At 47.9% G+C, this 16945-nt stretch overlaps 3 protein-coding genes across 7 annotated transcripts in view; 1 reads left to right on the forward strand and 2 right to left on the reverse strand.

The window, feature by feature from the left end:
* Positions 1–1001, forward strand: part of jtb (jumping translocation breakpoint) — a 12174-nt gene extending 11173 nt beyond the window's left edge. For 3 of the 5 annotated variants that reach the window (XM_061759988.1, XM_061759989.1, XM_061759986.1), the window contains exon 6: positions 74–368. In XM_061759988.1, the coding sequence (XP_061615972.1) occupies positions 74–230 (157 nt within the window). In that variant the 3' untranslated portion in view covers positions 231–368. Of the gene's footprint in view, positions 1–73 lie in introns of all 5 variants that reach the window. The other 2 variants (XM_061759984.1, XM_061759985.1) reach the window with 1 other exon arrangement.
* On the reverse strand, positions 914–6298 carry glmp (glycosylated lysosomal membrane protein). The gene is made up of 7 exons (XM_061759983.1): positions 6141–6298; positions 4714–4878; positions 4533–4631; positions 3901–4056; positions 3536–3754; positions 1946–2223; positions 914–1219 (listed from the first exon to the last, which is right to left on the reverse strand). Exons 1-7 carry the CDS (start codon positions 6225–6227, stop codon positions 1045–1047), a joined length of 1179 nt encoding a protein of 392 aa, XP_061615967.1. The 5' UTR covers positions 6228–6298; the 3' UTR covers positions 914–1044.
* A 1415-nt stretch (positions 6299–7713) lies between these two features.
* Positions 7714–16345, reverse strand: cct3 (chaperonin containing TCP1, subunit 3 (gamma)). Its single transcript, XM_061759979.1, has 14 exons — positions 16188–16345; positions 14349–14410; positions 14217–14267; positions 14076–14138; positions 13907–14003; positions 12930–13047; positions 12665–12851; positions 12452–12601; positions 10660–10792; positions 10502–10583; positions 10255–10435; positions 9854–10099; positions 7901–8032; positions 7714–7841 (listed from the first exon to the last, which is right to left on the reverse strand). Exons 1-14 carry the CDS (start codon positions 16213–16215, stop codon positions 7749–7751), a joined length of 1623 nt encoding a protein of 540 aa, XP_061615963.1. The 5' UTR covers positions 16216–16345; the 3' UTR covers positions 7714–7748.
* Between the last annotated feature and the right edge of the window lie 600 nt (positions 16346–16945).

Below are 16945 nucleotides of genomic sequence, written 5' to 3' on the forward strand. Positions count from 1 at the left end.
TTCCTCCGCGACCTCGCCGACGTTCGACGGACGAGCCGGAAGCCTTTTCTCATCTCTTCTTCTCTCATCTCAGCTGCCGCTCGGCCGTCACGGAGGAACGCCTCTTCTGGAAATTCGAGGGGGTCGTGTTGTCCGTGACGGCGTTGTCGGCCGTCTCGGTGGTCCTGCGTCAGCGCCGGCTGGACCGTCTCGCCTCGGAGAAAGTCCGCCGACAGATCGAGTCCATCTAGCGGCGTCCTCGTCCTACTCTCAAATCGAACTTCCAACGCTAAATGTTTCAAAGAGGACGACGTGTCATCGCGTCCGCATGAGGATTGCGAGCCAAAACACCGATTGCGCCGCAAGTCAACAAACTCTTGTCATTTGGCTGAGACAGAACCACAGAATTGATGATTTGGGTCTTCTCCAGCGCCCGAGTTGGAGTGTGTGACGCGTCAGTCGGAAGGCCGGCCGGCCGTAATTAGTTTCGACCTGCAAGTTGGCTCAAACACCGACGTTGCGGGAATTGGGATGCGGTTAGGTCGATCACCGAGGGGCGGCTCACGAACGGACCTTTCTGGCGCAGACCCGCTCGCTCGGCGCTCAAACGAAGTTTGGCTTGAGTGACTCGGACAAGCTAAGCACACATGTTCAACTTTTTTTCCCCACAAACGCGACGGCGGACGTTTGCTTTGCAGTCTGCCGATGTCTTCTGGGATCTTCTCTGGACAACATCCATTCCGTTTATCCTCAATTTTCATTGGAACTGGGGAAAACAACAACTAAACGTTTGGGGAATAACACCATTTTCTTTTTTTACATGGTGTTGCAGCCCCTCAGAAGGGCGCCCCCCCCCCCCCCGTTTTGTTGACAAACACGAAAAGCTCGATGGATGAAGGCCATCGTGGGACGTTCACGGACGGGTCACGCATCGTTTGTTGTGGGTCAACGTGATCATTTCATTTGTATCAAAACTGTGGAGCATTAGAAATGGAACATCATAAAAACAATCAAAGATTCAATCGAGTCTTAAAAGAGCCTCTGCGATTTGATGCCCGGCGTCCGTCAGTTAATCGGCTCGTAGCCGCTCGCCGAGGCCGCCGACCTCTTCCGCAGGCACGCGTAGACTCCGCCCGTCAGCAGGAGAACGAGCGGCGCGCCGAGACCGACCGCCACGATGGCGGCCACCAGCGGGGAGAAGGCGTCGGCGGGGGCGAGGCCGACGCCGACCAGGGCGGTCCTGCGCAATGATGACAAAATGGATTCAATTACTAATAAAGGGAATTTGATAGAGTTAACCCTTGACAGTGATTCAAGAGCGAACGACTTACTGCATTTATTGCAATTATTCAATCATTTCCCTACTTCCCAATTGCCGGCCAATAGAGGGCGCTCACCTTGAAAAAGTCCAAAATGACATTTCTATATCAAATATAGGCCCTATTACAAAGACTTTGACATTTTGAACTAATGCATCATCAGGGCCTTTGGATGTTTCGGAAAAAAGTGGACTAAAAGCATAGCTCATTATTATTATTTTGTTCTTTGCGCAATTACGTCAAAAAGCATGTGGAAAACGTGATACCATGTTGACCTAATGACAATCTCGGACAAACTCATAGATTGCCCCACCGGGTGGTCATATTTGGAAAAAATATGTCGCGCGCGCGACTACAGCAGACCGGCACATGACCAGAGCGAGCCAATTACAAGCGTGGGCTTTAGGAGGAGGAAGTCATCATAAGCAACTAACTTTCTTCCTGTGACGCATTTAAATGACATCATTTAGTTACATGGAATTAGCTACTCCCAAACTGAATCAGTTCGAGTTCATGAGGAGTCAAATGTTTTTGCTCGTTTCCGTTGCCTCATTTAATGACGCGACGCACTTCCGGTTGCGGGCGCCAAGATGTTTACCCGCCGACTTTTGGTAAAAGGTCGAACGGGACGAAAAAGAAGAACGAACCAGCTGAGGAACTTGGTGGCGTTGTAGAACGGTTCCCCCGCCAGGCCGAAGCTCACGTTGAGTCCGAAGGCCCGCTCCTCCTCGTCGGCGAAGAAGGCTCGCACGAGGCCGCTGACCTCCGCCAGCGCCCGGCCGCTCCGCCGCCGCGGGTCCGAGTGGCGGCACGGCGACGCGTCCTCCAGCGCCGGCGGCGAACGCCGATACGCGACCTGCTTCCAAAGGACGAAAGCGCCCCCGTCTTCCGAACTCTCGTTCGCTCCGGACGTCCACTCGGACACCTGAGAGGGTTAGAGGTCAACGCTTCTGAAAAGAGGCATTGAAGTGCAGACTTGAAGGTTGAATTCAAGGAGTTGAACAAAAATATAGGATTAAACATGCAGGAATTGTCGCTATTTTTAGACAAACGTACAAATCGTCTAAAAAAAACTATGCTCCCGAAGATGGCGGCGTGACAACGTCGGGGTCGCGTTGGATGATTTGACGAGCGAGGAGCGAGGAACGCTGCATTGAAGGGACTTAAGCTGCACTGTAAGATTTTCAAGTCAATACCCTGAGAGCCTCCGAAACCCTTCCCGTGTAAAAAGGGACAAATAGGTTACTGGCACTAAATGTTTGGATTTTATACTACGTATGAATACGTTTTTGGCACTGATAAGCTTAACGTGTCTATGACATGCCTTCATCAAAATAGGACAGGATAAACAATTTTTACTGCATGTTTCTTGCTAGGGTGAAATTGGCCGGTTTTCGGGGCGAATCAGTCTCACGGAGCGCCCGCCCGCCCAGCCCGGCTTTCACTAGACCGGTTTGTATTCACACCGCAAACGAACCGCGCCGAGTCCGTTTGGAATTGGACCAGGACCACTGTTTGTTCGTTTCCCTCTTGGTCCGGACCAAACGACCGCTCAGAGATCTCCTTTTTGTTCGTTCGACACCATTTTTGCATTCAACGGAATACAAGAGCAACACATCAACACTTCACATATTTACGAGTCACTCCAAATTTGGGATAGACCAATCACGGTCATCTTTGCATCTGCACAATTGTGAAGAGTAACAGTGTCGATTGCATTTAATGATGAGTGATGAGAAACTTGAATGTAACCCCGCTTGAAATATGAAGTATTAAGTGGACACGTGCTGATCGTAATAATTTGGACACGCAGACGGTCCGTGACACATCAATGGCGTGACGTCATCTTTACGAGACGTCTGCTTGAAATGACGTCATTGAGGAATGACTGTTCACCTCGCCCCTCGCTTCCCGACAGGATCTCCGGTGGGAGGAGCTAGCCTGGAAACGAGGAGCGAGGTCCGAGGAAGTTGCAAACATTTCCATCAGAAACTAATGCCGCTAACCCTGATAGCTAGCATTTCAGCTCGGCTAATCTGTCGGCTTGGAGAGAGTAGTGCTCGAAAGTGATCTGGACCAAATACGTCCTAGCTGATCAACCATTGGCTGAGGAACTCGGTGTGGGAGTGGCTATTATGTAAATTGTCCATACTGCCTCACATTGGGCAAAATTCTATTCCCCTTTAAGGATGGCGAGCCTTCAAGATGGCGGCGCACCTTCAAGATGGACGGCGTACCTTAAAGATGGACGGCGTGAACTCGTCGTCGATGGAGCGCCGAACCCGAACGGCGTCGAGGGGGTAGGCTCCGCCCAGCGTCTGCAGCTCCAACAGGAAACGCGACCTCTGCGACCTCGCCGCCAGGCCGTCGAGCCGCACGGTCACCTGGGAGGAGTTCGCCGTGTGGAGGAGGCGGGGCCAGCTCTCATCACGCCCCTCCCCCGCAAACACCCACATCTGCCATGTTAAAAAAAATAATAATAAAAAAAAATAACCTACTGGCCATAGATAGCGCCTCTACCAAAAATCCCATCGTGGAAATTCGGGAGCTGTGAATGCCGAACGATTCCGACTTCTGATTTCGGGATTCGCGCGTGACGTACGTGCAGACAAATGGACCCTCGGGCCACAGCGCCGCACAGTCGGGCCGCCGCCCCCGAAAGTTCCATACGAGACCACGTGACATCGTGCAGCTGGTATGGCGGGAAAAGGTCAAAGGGCGCTTCCGCTGTGTTGTTGACGTCGTCGTATTCCAACAGCTGCCGCAAATGTACAAATGCACGTTATCACAAGTATGTATAACGATATGCGGGTCATTTTCATGTCATTTTATTTTTCAAATATTTTTCCTAGTGCCTTGCACTCACTTGTATTCGGCTTAACTATTCTCATTAATATTCTTTGGCCAAAATCAGTTGAGCTGCTTTTTATATCGAACATGCTCGTGCTGTGCAGCGCAGCTGCTTTTATCGGAACAAAAAAATGAGAACCTCCTTATCAAGTTCCTCAAGTCAATTCGTTCTTCAGCACCCGCACCTATCGGCCGAGCCCCAGGAGAGGAAAAATCCCGGAGCCCAAATTGTCCGTAGGTGGGAATGCGGCGGTCAGCGCTCGTTTGCCTGTAAGCGATATCGACTGGTGACCGGTCCGTTGTTTGTCTGTATATGCGCTCACACCGACTGGCGACCAATAATAATTTGCGATTATCAATGACGAAAAGAGTGCGCGTAGTGACCCGGCTGAAGACGAGGGCCGTGCTGGACACGATGCTGCTCGCCGGCTCCACCCGCAGGCCGCCGCTGGTGTTGCGGCTCAAGAAGAGCGGCCAGTCGACCTGACGAGAAAGAAAACACCACGTCGCAGCGCCCCCAAAACGACCCAGGGCGACGACCTCACGTGCGTGGAGCGAGTCGCACCGAGACGTCCGAGGAAGTGACGTCGGTGTGGACCAGCAGGAGCGCGGGCGCCCCCTGACTGCAGAAGAGGAAGTGCAGCGTGTCGTCGTCTCCCACGGCTCTCACGTGCACGAGGTCGCCACCTGGAGGCGGGGCCGACGAGCCCGGGTTCAACTCCACCGACAGCTGACGACGTCATCGCACAAACAGTAATCAGGTCCTTACGGCAAACCCGCTTAACATTAAGCAGCTCGACTGGATACGCGTCGTTCGCTTCCGCTTCGTCAAAAAGAACATCTCACATGTCCGCAACTGCATTCTTCCTCTCCACAATCGCCATTTCGGATATCTGCGATGTAACTTTGCTTCGGACAAATGATGTCACTTTTGCCATTCATGTGTAAGCTTTTTCTCATTACAGATATCTACAATTCAGCTGCAAAATATTTTTAACTCCAGCTTGATTCTGACAAGTCATAATTCCAGTTGAAGAGATCGTTCTGCCAAGTTCTGCTGTAGATATAGCTAACTGGAATGATGGCAACACAGAACCAAATTGTAGCTGAAGAAGCAGATAGCTACAAATCAGTTGGCGAATGAATGGCAGCCATTCGGAATGACGAACGCCACACACTTGAATGGCAAAGGTCACCGCAGTTTTCTTGACTGCAGTTCTGCCGAGGCCAAGCTGAATTGCACACATCTGCAGTTGCTGTGTGCTGCAGGTCACCTCCGAACAAAATATGCAGTTTTCAGAGACTTTTATTTTGAAATACAAATCAGATCTTCATCGAACCCGTTTTCGTGGAGTTCTTGGTGGTCTGTCACACAGATCTGGACTTGTCTTGCGATACCAATGGGATTATTTCGGGGTGGCTTTGGCTCAGTAGGTAGAGCAGGTTCGAATCCCTCCTACGACTGTCCGCATGTCGAAGTGTCCTTGTCCTTCATTTACCATTTATGTTTCATAAGATATCAAATACACTACATTTTTTAATGCGTCTCAAGATTCAAATGAACCTTGAATGGTTGCATTCCTTAACCGAAGAGCATTGCCGCCCGTATTATTGGGAAGCTTTTATTTTGAAGGTGGCTTTCGCCGCGAGTTGGCGACCTGTTACCGTAATGCCCAGTATGAACAAAATGAGGGGCGGCTGGTTTGACTGCTACTTTACGAGTGGAGGGTGGCTTGACCGCAGTCCGAACTCGATCGATTATGAATCGCGAATGTTCGTCACTCATTGCACGTGACAAACATCCTCCAATCCATGCCGAAAAGGTTTCATGTTATTGAACTACAAAATAAACGCCGCGCGATGAAGTAAACTGTTCAAGTAACAGACCAAATGTTGAGGTGCTTCAAGTAGAAAATGTTTTTCCGAGTAGCGGAAGAGCAAACATTGCCGCGTTTCAACTAGTGCACGAGAGAAGTCGTGACCTTTACTTACGTTTCTGGAGAACTCCGCACACATCCACAAAATGCTCGAAAAGAGCAAAAAGAGCAAAGCGTCGCACGGAGTCCTCGAGGCCGCCATCTTTGTTGTGACTTGTCACGTGAGCTCAGAAGCGGTCACTACACAAGCCCCGCCCCCAGGAGTCACGTGAGTTGGGGACAGAAAAAAAGGTCGCATTTTGTGACTATTAAGAAGTGTGTATGTAAAGAGTGAAGAGACAACAGGAAGCAGAGCTGGAGGTGGCGGAAATGAAGATGTTGAGGTTCGCTCTCGGAGTGACCGGGTTGGATCAAGTTAGAAATGAGCTCGTCAAGGTTCGATGTTTGGGAGACAAAGTTAGAGAGAGCAGACTTGCCACCTCTACCTTTGCCCTACGTCACATCTCAAATGTATTCCTTTCTCCTCGGTCCTCTCAGTGTCCCACTTCTTCTTAGCTAACCTCTTTCCTTGTATAACTTCCTGTACTTTCAGGTTCCACCACCAAGTCTCCTTCTCCCCTTTCCTACTAAAAGATACACCAAGTACTCGCCTGCCTGCCTCTCTGAGTGGTCCAGTCTTCTGGAAGCTCCTCCTATCCACAGAGAGCCTGTCTCACCTCTTCTCAAAAAGCCACACAACACTTCCTTTCCAGTTTCCACCACATGGTTCTCTGCTCTGCCTTTGTCTTCTTAACCCCCTCCCAGCCCCCTACAAGATGTAATCCAAATGCGTGCTTCTACCGCCGCTCTTGTAGGTCACCCTATGTTCCTGCCTCTTCTGAAAGAAAGTGTTCACTACAGCCATTTCGCAAAGTCTACCACCATCTGTCCCTGGAAGTTCCTTTCCGGGATGCCGAACTTAATCACTTCTTCATCACGTCCATTACAATCTTCTCCAATCACGGCTCTCTCTCTCTCTGGGATGCTCACAACTACTTTGTCTAGCTCCTTCCAGAATTTCTTTCGCCTCTAGGCCACATCCTACCCGTGGTAGCATAGCCACTAGCTAACCCTTCCTTTGAAAAATAACCCCTACTCCATCTCTCTTCTGAAATAATTTTGACCCTGGCCCTAAAACGTCTAGCCTTGCTGCCTTTCCACCTGCTCTGCTGGACACAATATATTCAACTTTTGTCCGAATCAGTGTCAACCGACTTCCGAGCTTTTCCTATCATAGTCTCAACATTCAAAAGTCCCCCCAGTTCTAGTCTGCGCTTTCCTCTTCTCTTTCTGCCTAAGAACCCGCTTTTCACCTCTCCTTCGTCTTCAAACCACAGTAGCTGAATTTCCACCGGTGCGCTGTAGGTTAACGGCGCCGACGGCAGAGCAGAGGATGTTAACCCGGGCCACGACCGATCCGGTACGAAATTCTTTGGATGAATGCTCATAGTTTTACGCATTTGCATTTATCCCAGCTTGGGACCAGCGTACAGTTTGCACTGGCTTGTGCCCCCCCCATAGGGCTGTCATTTTTTTCTATGCAATTCTAATGGGTGTCAATTATCCGCGGTCCACTTGTTGAACTGGTGAAGGTGCAAAATTGTCTCCACAACGGTGGCGGTGGACACGTTCAAGGAAACAAACACGGGTGGTGATTTTGAACTTTATTGACTTCTGAATGAATTTACTCTGCTCCGGGTCCTCCTGCGGCCTGGTCCTTGTCTTTCTTCTTGTGACCCGACACGATGTCGTCGATGCGGAGCAACAAGATGGCCGTCTGCGGAAAAACGAGGTGAGAGGCCCACAAGGCAAAAGGAAAGCGGGAAGCGGTCTCACCTCCACTGCTGTCTTGTACGTCTGCGCCTTGACAGCCAGAGGCTCGCAGATGCCGGCGGCCGTCATGTCGCAAAGAGAACCCGTCTCGCCGTCCACGCCCCAGGAGGCGCCGTCCTCTGCCGTGTGCTTGGCCTGGAAGCCAGCAAAAAGGGGTTTTGAGAGCAACTTTCACACACAGAAGTCACCAAGTACAAGTGATGATGATGATGATGATGACAGTTGGCAACGGTAGCTAAATGTCGTCATTAGTTTACATGGACCAGTTGTTTTTGGATCACCTAGAGTAAAACTGTATATGATTAGCGTCCTATTTCATTACTAGTATATAAGTCAAATCTTTACTCAGGGTTAGGGTAGGACCTGATAAGTTTTTCACTTCTTCCTACTTATAAGCTATCCTGTGTTGATTTCTTTTTGTTAAATAAAGACCCCAAAAAATAAATTACTACACACATCAAATACACAAAACACCAAGGGTAAAAATGGGAACAAAAGATTAAACAAACACTGGAAGGCACGATCACCATTTGTATTTTCAGGCGGTTGTTTAGAATCCGAAAAGGTTGAATCAAAGCAACTGGACTTTTTCTTGTTAGCATAAGCAAACCCACCAACACCCTCTGACAAAAGCTGGGTCACCCCGACCACAAATTCCCCAGAAGCAAACTCAACAATATTATCGAGTGCAATAAGCCCTATATTGGAGAGACTAAGCTGCCGCTGCACATGCGCATGGCACAGCATCAACGGGCGACTTCTTCAAGTGGAGAATCAGCGGTTCATTTGCATTTCAAGGAGAGAGATTTATTCGAAGTCAACAACATCCAAATTTTGGATAGGGAGGAGCATCTGCTGCTCCAGTAACTGCTCCGCCACCGATAGCATCTCGCCAGCTAGCGCACGCGCAGTGAGACCGGGGCATTTGAAAGAGGTGCAAAAAGAAGCCATCTATGTCAAACTAACAAAAGCCGTCTGTAAACAGAGGAGGTGGTCCTGAAATCTCTCTCCCTAAAGATCAGCTTATTCAACGGGAAGTGTGGCCCTAATGAGCCGTTTTGCCACAGGACGACTGAACGTCCGAATGTTATGCAGGACGGTCCTTGCGCTGACCATGCCGGGCAACAGCAACAACCCTCTATTGCTGACTACCCCCAGGGGACACACCCACCGACGCATAAACAGGAAGACTCCACACTGTTGGATGTAAGGTGAGAGAGTCCAGTTGCCTTGATTCAACCTTTGCGGATTACCATGACAATCTGAAGCATTTTGATGACGTTCCCCACGACGTACTTCAGTTGTGCACAGACTGCAAATAACTTACGTGTTGTTTGTCTGAGACACCGCAAAATAGTCCCACGCCGATGACGTGTTTTTTCAACGACATGATTTCAACATTTTTATCGGCCGCCAGATAGGTACAGTACTGCGCCACAAGACACGTGACAAGGCTAAAAATACACTAGCTTTTGGATTCATACGCAACAGCGAGACGGAGTTAAATGTCTTGTGCGGAGCCGATCGACGACGCCCTTAATCGGATCGGTGAATTAAGACACGAAAGCCGATCAGCATAAAATGCAAATTATCGGCCGATACCGATCACACCGATCAGATCGTCGTAAAGTCTACTTACAAGATCGAGCCTGTTCAACCTTAAACAACCGAAGAGGAGTCGGGACAGTTTAGTTGAGAGACAAGGATGACTCAGTAGGTGCTTATGAGGATTTGAAATCGGATCGGGTAGGAAGTGGGGAGCCAGTGAAATTGTTTTTTTTCTTTCATGAGTAGCCGTTCAGTTGAACGAGCATCCCCGAACTCCTGATTGGAGTCGCCAGAGGTTGCGCAGGTGGGACTGGAAAGGAGGAAAGCTTCTTTGTCCTGATTGGTCGAAAGGAGTCAGGCGTGCGACAGAAGGCGAACAAACGTTAAGAAGGCAGAAATTTGGGGTACCCTGAGTGAGGTGAGCACACGAATGGTGGAGGCGCCGCAGTTCTGGATGAGGGTGCGCGGGATGACCTCCAGGGCCTGGGCCACGGCGCGGTAGGGCCACTGCTCCACGCCCACCAGGGCGCGAGAACGCTCCATCAGTCGCTTGGACACAGCCATCTCCACGGCGCCCCCTCCTGGCAGCAGGGAGGGCTCCAGCATCACGTTGCGACAAACCTGCATGGCATCCTGAAGGTTTCGCTCCACCTCCTGCACACACACACACGTGTTTCACATTTCAAAGTTCCCTTCCTTTTCCGCACACTCATGACCAGATTTCATTATTCTCATGAGTCATGTTCCCAAAATTTCCAGACCTGAAAATGTATCAAATTAAATTGCACACAAGACGTGGGCAAGCTCACCGCCAAGATCTCCTTGCTGGCCCCTCTGAGCAGGATGGTGCAGGCTTTGGGGTCTTTGCACTCGGTGATGAAGGTGAAGTACTCGTCGCCGATCTTCTTGACCTCAAAGAGCCCCGCCCCCGCGCCCACGTCGTCCTCACGCAGCTCGTCAGTACGGCTGACGATGCGAGCGCCGCACGCCCTGAGGTGACATGGGACTGTAAAACGCGAGCGCCTCACACTTAGGATACTCCTTAACGCTAATGACCTGGCGATGCGGTTGTTGTCCGTCTTTCTGACGCGGCGAATGGCGGTGATGTTGGCCTTCATCAGGTAATGCTGAGCCAGGTCTAAGGGGGCGGAGCCATAACATCACGCTACAAGTAAGGAAACAACAACTGACACAGCGCATTGGCGCGGACCGACCTGAGATTCCTTTCTCGGTGAAGACTAAGTCGGGTTTGACTCGGATGACGTCCTCGCACATCTGCTGGATGTGCTCCTCCTCCATCTGCAGGATCCTGGCAAAGTCCTCCTCCCTGCTGATCTCAATGTCAGTCTACACACACACACACACAAGAATTTACATAGCTGCTCCCACCACACTTCAGTTCCATGATCCCTGTCCTGCATGCTTCCCCTCCTATCCTGTCCTGTCCTGTCCTATATTATCCTGTCCTTTCTTCACAGGTTGTAGAACTGACCCATACAACACTCAAATCCAATGTGTCATTGTAGTAGTTATATAAAACTGTTCCAGCATAAAAGGGATACATAGCTTCCTCTCTGGTTGACCTAACAGCTGATTAGAATCTGAAAATTCTGATTCAGTTCCCCCCCCCCCCCCCCCCCCCAGCGGACTCAAATGCCAATTCCAGTCAACACCCATTCGTGCATAGCCCTACTAATGACTAAAAAAGTTTTTTATATTAACATTCTCATGTCACTAGCAGGGTTATAACAGTTTGGGATCTTCTATTATAGTTTGTGTTTATTTTGTTTTGACTTTTCTTTTTCAAATTCAGTTTTAATTAGTTTTTAGAGCAGGTTCATTCGTTTTTATTTTGAAAAAATACTTTGTTTTAGTTTACTTTTTATTAGTTTCAGTATCAGTTTTTGTTTTTCCTACATTGTATTTGCAGAGTGTGCGATAAAGCCGCAGTGCATCACTCTAGGCAACTTTAAGCCTCCGCATACTCAACTTCGTATTGTCGGACCACAACTGAGCAGTGTATAATGGAAAAACCTGAATAGTGAACCCTTCACAAAATCAGAGCACATAGAGAACTTCCTAAACAGCATGTTAACCTGAGAATATATTTTGCAGCGCCGACAATGTCTTTGTCATCCATCCGATCCTCAGATAAGACCCAAGGTGTTTGATTTCCTCACACACATCAAGAGAACATTTCCGATCCTTGTTGCTTTTATCGTTAGGTGGCTTTTCTTGGCATTACATTGAATGTCATGATCTGTGCCATACTGGGAGCACACCTTCAGCATCTGTTGCAACCAACTCAGCACTACATGGGCTGACAAGGACCAGGTCGTCTGCATACATACTGTAAGATGGTTTACAATAGAATTGCCCGTAAGGCAACCTGTAATAGATCCATTGCATTGAATTGACAGGTCATTCATATAGGCATTAAATAAAATAGTGGATTGTATTCCTCATGTCTTATTCCGTTACTAACATAAAATGGAGCAGATACAACATGATCCCATTGAACCTGAAATGTTTCATGGGCACACCAAAAATGTAGGAACACTTCTACCTAGCAATTTCAAAAAGAGTTTTCATTGTTAATTCTATCAAAAGCCTTAGTGGCATTAATAAAGCATCAAAATACAGACGAGTTGAGACGTGTACCTTGGATACAATCTCTTTGACAGCGTCAACACGAAGGTCAGTAGGAGGTATCCGGTTTTTGTTTGAAACTCACCAAACTGGTTGTCAGTGATAAGGACAAACACTTCTAACGTTGGTAATATAATTCTCTCCAGTACTTTAGACAAGATACTGGCTAATGCAGTAGGTCAATAATTGTCTTACCAGCCTTATCTTTAAAGTCGCTCGTTGCTGGACGGTAAGAAGAAAGGTTGCTAATATATGGAAAACAATGTTCATTTGCCAACAAACAAATCAACGTAAAACTGAACTGAACTCATGCTTTTGCGATTCCTAATAAGCGCTCGTTAGGACGTTTGCGCTCACCTGGCTCTCGCCTTTCTTGTACTCCAGCGAGCAGTCGAGGAGGACGATGCGTGGCTCTCTGATGAGGCGGCGCATGCGCGGGTGCGTCACGTCCTTGTTGACCATCACGCCTCGCAGCACGCACGACTCCTCGATGATGCCGCCCGGGACCTGCAGCAGACAGCAAACGCGGTGGGACGGCGGCTCGCTCGGCGCGTGCGTGTATTCGCTTACCTTCTCCACCTTCGCATACTTCTTGATGTCGATCTCCTTGCGCCCGTTGTCGTCCATCTCCACGGTAACCACGGCGTCGAGCGCCATGCCACACGCCAGCTCCGACCAGCGGCTGAGCGCTTTGGTGTTGATGGCCGAGCGCACAATCAGCAGCATGGCTGCGCGGTCCGCCGTGTTCACGGGGACGCTTCCGGGGGAAAAGGTCAATTTGTCAACGGTGTGCAGTCTCGCCGCGACAGGTGTTCCGCCGCGGGCGGGCGTCTACCTGATCTCCTTCAACGTTTCCAACATGTCCTCCAAGGCTCGCCTGTACGCGCTGATGACGACGGTAGGGTGCATCTGCTGCTCCAGGAACTGCTCCGCCACCGATAGCATCTCGCCAGCTAGCGCACCCGCAGTGAGAACAGGGCATTTGAAAGGCACGCACGCGCAAACACTCGGGATTGAACCACATTGGATTTTTTTTAGCGGATGCTAAAGTGATGACAATTCTTTAAAGAAAACATGAAGGACGAGGTGAAATTTTTATTTCAATGGGATTGAAATTAAACAGTCAAGCATTTCAGAAAGCTATTATTAAACAAAACATAACCATGAAGCAATTCAATTAATGGTTGTTGTTCAGTCATCAGTCATATTTTTAAAAAAACAAAAACTTTTCAGAAATTGTGCCAGGGTATGTAAACTTATGAGCACAACTGTACATATATGCAGTCATACGTACGTACCTCTGTCATATTGGAATGTAGGCTACACTTATTTTTTATAACCACTAGGTGGTGGTGGCATTTTGGAATGAAAGTGTACAGTCCTTTCACAACCACTAGATGGGAGCATACATTTATAAAATGTGAACGTTTTTTTCTATTTGCCCCTATACCCATGTATAATGCACACTATTGACTTTTGACAATTTTTTGGGGAGAAAAATGCACATTATACATGAGAAATTACGATACTTGAGGACTGACTGACCATTTTGCAAGTGGTCGTGCTACTGGTCTCATTTTTTGTAGAATATTTCCACACGCATGAGACACCGTTGTGAGTTTAACGCGCCAACCGAATGCCTGTCGGGTTCAAGCGAGGCGTCCGTGTTGTTAAAACGGGTGATTGGAGATTCATCGACTTCAAGCTCTAAACGACATTGCAGAGTGGTAAAGTCATCACTTCGACAACTGGTTCAAACCCTAGAAATCACACGCGAGCGATCAGGCACACTCGAACACACGCGCTCCTCACCAAGGATGATAACCGACGTGGTCCCGTCTCCCACCTCTTCATCCTGCGTGCGGCTGATCTCGATCATTGATTTAGCTGCGGGATGCTGCACCTGGATCTGTTGCCATGGAGACGTGGATGCGGTCAAACGATGGGCGCACTACACGTGTCGACCTGTAGGAGGGCTCACCTCTCGCAGGATGGCGTTTCCGTCGTTGGTCATGACAATTCCTCCGGTGGGGTCCAGCAGCATCTGCACACATGCACTACCAACATTAGCGCTCGTCGCGAACATTAGCACTGCTAGCCAACCAGTCAGCAGGTAGCCCACCTTCATCATGGCGCGCGGGCCCAGACACGTCCTGATGACATCTGCGATGGTCTGTGACACGAAACGTTCAATTGCTGTTCATCAAGTTGTTAATTGTTCAACCTCTGATGTGCAAAAAGAAACAAACATTACCTTGGCTGCGTTGATGTTTCCAGTCTGTACTTTTCGCCCCGATTCTCTCTTCATGTTCTGGTCTGTAAAAAAGAAGTCCTATTAATTTGAAAAGTCTTTGCTTCATGATATTAATCAATATGCACCAAATCAACACTTATTGAATTGACAATAAGTAATAAGTAGAAGTTGACAATTAATTGTGATTGGTTCAGGCGTAGGGAAACCGATCACAAGATTGAGGAATGTGTCTATTTAAATGACCTGTTCATTTACTTTATATACGTGTGTACTTCATTGCTCAAAAAATTATATTTACAATAAATAATGTATCTTTGTTCCTCTATTTATGCCAGTGAGGCATAGTGACAGACAGAACAAATGAATGTTCTTCTATTAGATGGCAGCAAGTAAATACAGTCATTCATGGATCCACTTTTGGTGACATTTTTGTTTGTTGCTGTCCCGTGAGACTTTTCAATTGTAAAATATGTTCCTTGGCTCCACAAAGGTTGGAAAGCACGGCTCTCGTCAGGTCGTGTATTGTAATCGGTCAGGTCAAACCGACATTACAACAGGACACAAATAATGGGTGCCAACTTACTGTAATTAAATAAATTTATTTTTAATTCAATGACTTCACCCACACCGAAACTTTAGAGCACGATTCGACAGAACGGCGGCATGTTTGAGTACAACCGTTCGTGCTACATAACGTTTTGTTGCCTGCTTGCGAGCCGTATCGTATTCAAAAGGTACGGGAATATACCTCAAGCAAGCCTTAAACGAACGTCCTCTCCTCTTCTGAGCACCGGTGACCACCAACACACGTTCCCCCCCATTTTGTCCTTATCATAGTCAACGCGATCCACTCTTCTTGTTGTTGCCACGGTAACGAGTGATTCCGGTTGCATTTGAGTTGACAAGATAAAGCCCAGTGATCGTAAAAAACAGGATGCGGTGGTATCGGAATACAAGATTTTATTGCAGTAGTCTGACAGTGCAATCATGAAAGAACAGAATTGTCTTGTAGTTTGATCCGGGCATTACGTCTTGTCTGTCTCAGACGTGTTGTCAAAAGAAATAGTTGATATATAAGCAATAATTGATCAATAAAAGTAGTGAGCGACATTTAGATCTTTGTAACAGAATAAATAAATTTCACCAAAAGGCGACTGATTTGCATTTATGATATGTATATATTTATACAAATGTATATTTATACATATATACAGGGTGATGGAAAAGTAACTCCCTATTTTCAAATTCTTATAACTTATTCATATGTTGTAATATTTTTCTCAATTTTTTTGTGTATGTTCCATGGTTAAGGGAGCAAGTCTATTCTACCAAACCAACGACTTTGGAAGAACTTGAAGGGCGAATAGGAGCAATTATGTCTTCCATCCCACAAGAGTTCCTTGTGAAATCAGTTAATGCGGTTCCCAAGGCGGCTTGAGAAACCGGTGGCTAATGCTGGCACCCTAACCCATTCCGTAGATGCTAACGGTTAGCATCAGCTAGCTACGTGAGCTCACACGCTCAATGACGGCGAGGGTGTGGCCTAATGGCCACCTCTCACTGCTTGGCCGAAGCGCCTCAATATCGACGACGGTTAAGTAGAAGGCACGTTAAAATGTTAGCAACTGACAGGCTGACGGCCGCTATACATTACATAGCCATTGTATCTCCATTAACTGCACCGGCACAAGCTAACACGGCTAACAGTTAGCTCGCTCAAGCGCCTAGCTTAGCACGTGCCACACACAGACTCAGAGCGCTGTGTGCGCCACTCGGCGTTCGCGGGTCGCCATTAAAGCCACTTGAAGGACAAAGCGGCGACGTGGGCCGTTTACTTACTGAGGACGAGAACCTGCTGGCCGAACATCTTGAAAGGAAGGAGGAAAAAGACGAAGATGAGGAAGAATGTCGACCGGCTTCACGCGACTCGAAGCTTCCGAATGGGGTGGGGCTTGCAGAACGACAAGCGTGATCGACGGACACATCCACCAATAGAATGCATCCCAGCTTCTTTTGCTTTTTGCAGCGGGTGGCAGCCATCTTGATGGAGCATTAACGCCTCCTCGTGTCCCAAAAGACGGATCTTTAATCCAAACATACAAACCAAACTTCAACATATAAACTGGTGTCCCTTAAACATTTGATCAATATACAAAGATGTTCCCAATCAGCCATTCCCAGTACTGCTTCCAAACTAACATCCCTCACAACCTAAGTTACTTCATTTCTCCCTCATTGAGTGTTCAGACACATTACTCACAAAGTTGGCTCATGTTTCCCTAACAACTTTAGTGTTTTATTTAATCCACAGTGTCCCAGCCTTAACCTTGTTAGCATCGTTTCCTCCCTCCTCTGCCTACTACCTCATAACTTGATTCTTTTTCTTTTGTTTTGAATCCATCCCCTCTTTCCTGCCATATCTGATTGTGATCACAGTTTCACGACACCACAACTTTCATGACGCCGCATTTGTGATACTCAGGTCAATTCTTCATCATTATTTATATTCATATTTACAACATATGATTGTTTTTAGTTGAGTGATTTAAATGAAACATAATGATTGTGTGAGACTCAGTCAAATGTTTCTCAACTCT

This window comes from Phyllopteryx taeniolatus, chromosome 21 (genome assembly GCF_024500385.1).
Source record: "Phyllopteryx taeniolatus isolate TA_2022b chromosome 21, UOR_Ptae_1.2, whole genome shotgun sequence".
Taxonomy (NCBI): domain Eukaryota; kingdom Metazoa; phylum Chordata; class Actinopteri; order Syngnathiformes; family Syngnathidae; genus Phyllopteryx; species Phyllopteryx taeniolatus.

Coding starts and splice junctions, on each gene's coding strand:
- glmp (XM_061759983.1), bottom strand. CDS start 6,227: ATGGCGGCCTCGAGGACTCCGTGCGACGCTTTGCTCTTTTTGCTCTTT. Junction 4,632..4,713: donor TCACTTCCTCGGACGTCTCG/GTGCGACTCGCT, acceptor CTTTCTCGTCAG/GTCGACTGGCCGCTCTTCTT. Junction 2,224..3,535: donor TCACGCCGTCCATCTTTAAG/GTACGCCGTCCA, acceptor TAACCCTCTCAG/GTGTCCGAGTGGACGTCCGG.
- cct3 (XM_061759979.1), bottom strand. CDS start 16,215: ATGTTCGGCCAGCAGGTTCTCGTCCTCA. Junction 14,268..14,348: donor GAAACATCAACGCAGCCAAG/GTAATGTTTGTT, acceptor TTCGTGTCACAG/ACCATCGCAGATGTCATCAG. Junction 10,100..10,254: donor CCAGCAAGGAGATCTTGGCG/GTGAGCTTGCCC, acceptor GTGTGTGTGCAG/GAGGTGGAGCGAAACCTTCA.